At 37.1% G+C, this 1,155-nt stretch overlaps 2 protein-coding genes across 3 annotated transcripts in view; one reads left to right on the forward strand and one right to left on the reverse strand.

Moving 5' to 3' along the window:
• Positions 1-524, forward strand: part of LOC106873837 (bone morphogenetic protein receptor type-1B) — a 119,803-nt gene extending 119,279 nt beyond the window's left edge. Inside the window, exon 11 of the mRNA XM_014921346.2 lies at positions 51-524. Within this exon, the coding sequence (XP_014776832.2) occupies positions 51-223 (173 nt within the window). The 3' untranslated portion in view covers positions 224-524. The remainder of the gene's footprint in view (positions 1-50) is intronic.
• Positions 1-1,155, reverse strand: part of LOC106868486 (LIM domain-binding protein 3) — a 366,710-nt gene that overhangs the window by 269,710 nt on the left and 95,845 nt on the right. The window lies entirely within an intron of this gene.

Here is a 1,155-nt window from a genome sequence, read left to right on the forward strand (position 1 = left end):
ATATATATATATATATATATATATACATCTTTATATTTTATTTGTTTCAGGAATTGTTGAAGATGCTCAGCTTCCATATTATGATTACCTCTCACCTGATCCCAGCTATGAAGATCTTAAAAGGGTTGTGTGTATTGAGAAAAAACGGCCTCCTATTCCTAATCGCTGGGTCAGTGATCATGTGAGTACTCGTTTCTGTTTCTCTGTATGTATGTACGTATGATCAACAACATTTAACACCTGTTTTCCGTGTGTTATGGTTAGACAGGATCCAGTTAACTGGAAGAACTACATCAGGCTATAATGTCTTTTTCAGCATGGTTTCTATTGTTGGAAGCCCTTACTAATGCCAACCACTTTACAGAGTATATGGTGTGATTTTTTCCATGACACCAGCACTAGTTAAGTTGTCAAATAACTTGCTAAACAAAGAAAGAAAACCTCTTGACTAAATGAGATTGTACTAGAGTAGGAGGTGGCTTTATTCCAGATGTAGAGAGTCTAAAGTATAATAGAGGGATGCGTGTGTGTGTAATCCTGTTGCTTTTGCTGCAAGTAGGAAATGAACAAGGTCTAGTTAAATATGCCATTAGATAAATCAAAGAAAATAACATCTGCAGATATTATAAAAAGAAATTTTGTGGCTGTAGTAAGAAGGCATTTGCCCACATTGCCACATAGTGGTGAAGTAAACTTCTTACTCACATAGACATACCTGCGCATGCGCACACACACACTTACTTACTTACTCATACAGACATATTTAACAGTTGTACATGTTGGGCAAGTGACTTGAGAATGAAATGACTGTGATGTAGAAAACTCATGAATTTCATCATATTTGGCAATATGAAGGGCATCCAGCCACAGAAACCATGCCAGCATGTGACATGTTCGTGAAACAGTGATGATGATGGTTGATGACTTTGTCACTGACACCATTTTACAGCATTCCGAGTGTAGTGAAATTGTGACGCAGGTTGTAGATGTAGAATAAAATAGTGTATAATACTATGGAAAAAAAATGAAAGAAAAATATATACAGGGTGTGGCAAAAAGGGAAACCTTCCTTTTTACAGGTGATTTACAAACATTTCAACAGTAAGTGCATGGCATGCAGCAGTTCAAACCATGATGGTTACTTGGGGGGGGGGG

The sequence above is a fragment of the Octopus bimaculoides genome, chromosome 7, assembly GCF_001194135.2.
Source record: "Octopus bimaculoides isolate UCB-OBI-ISO-001 chromosome 7, ASM119413v2, whole genome shotgun sequence".
In the NCBI taxonomy this organism is placed as follows: Eukaryota; Metazoa; Mollusca; class Cephalopoda; order Octopoda; family Octopodidae; genus Octopus; species Octopus bimaculoides.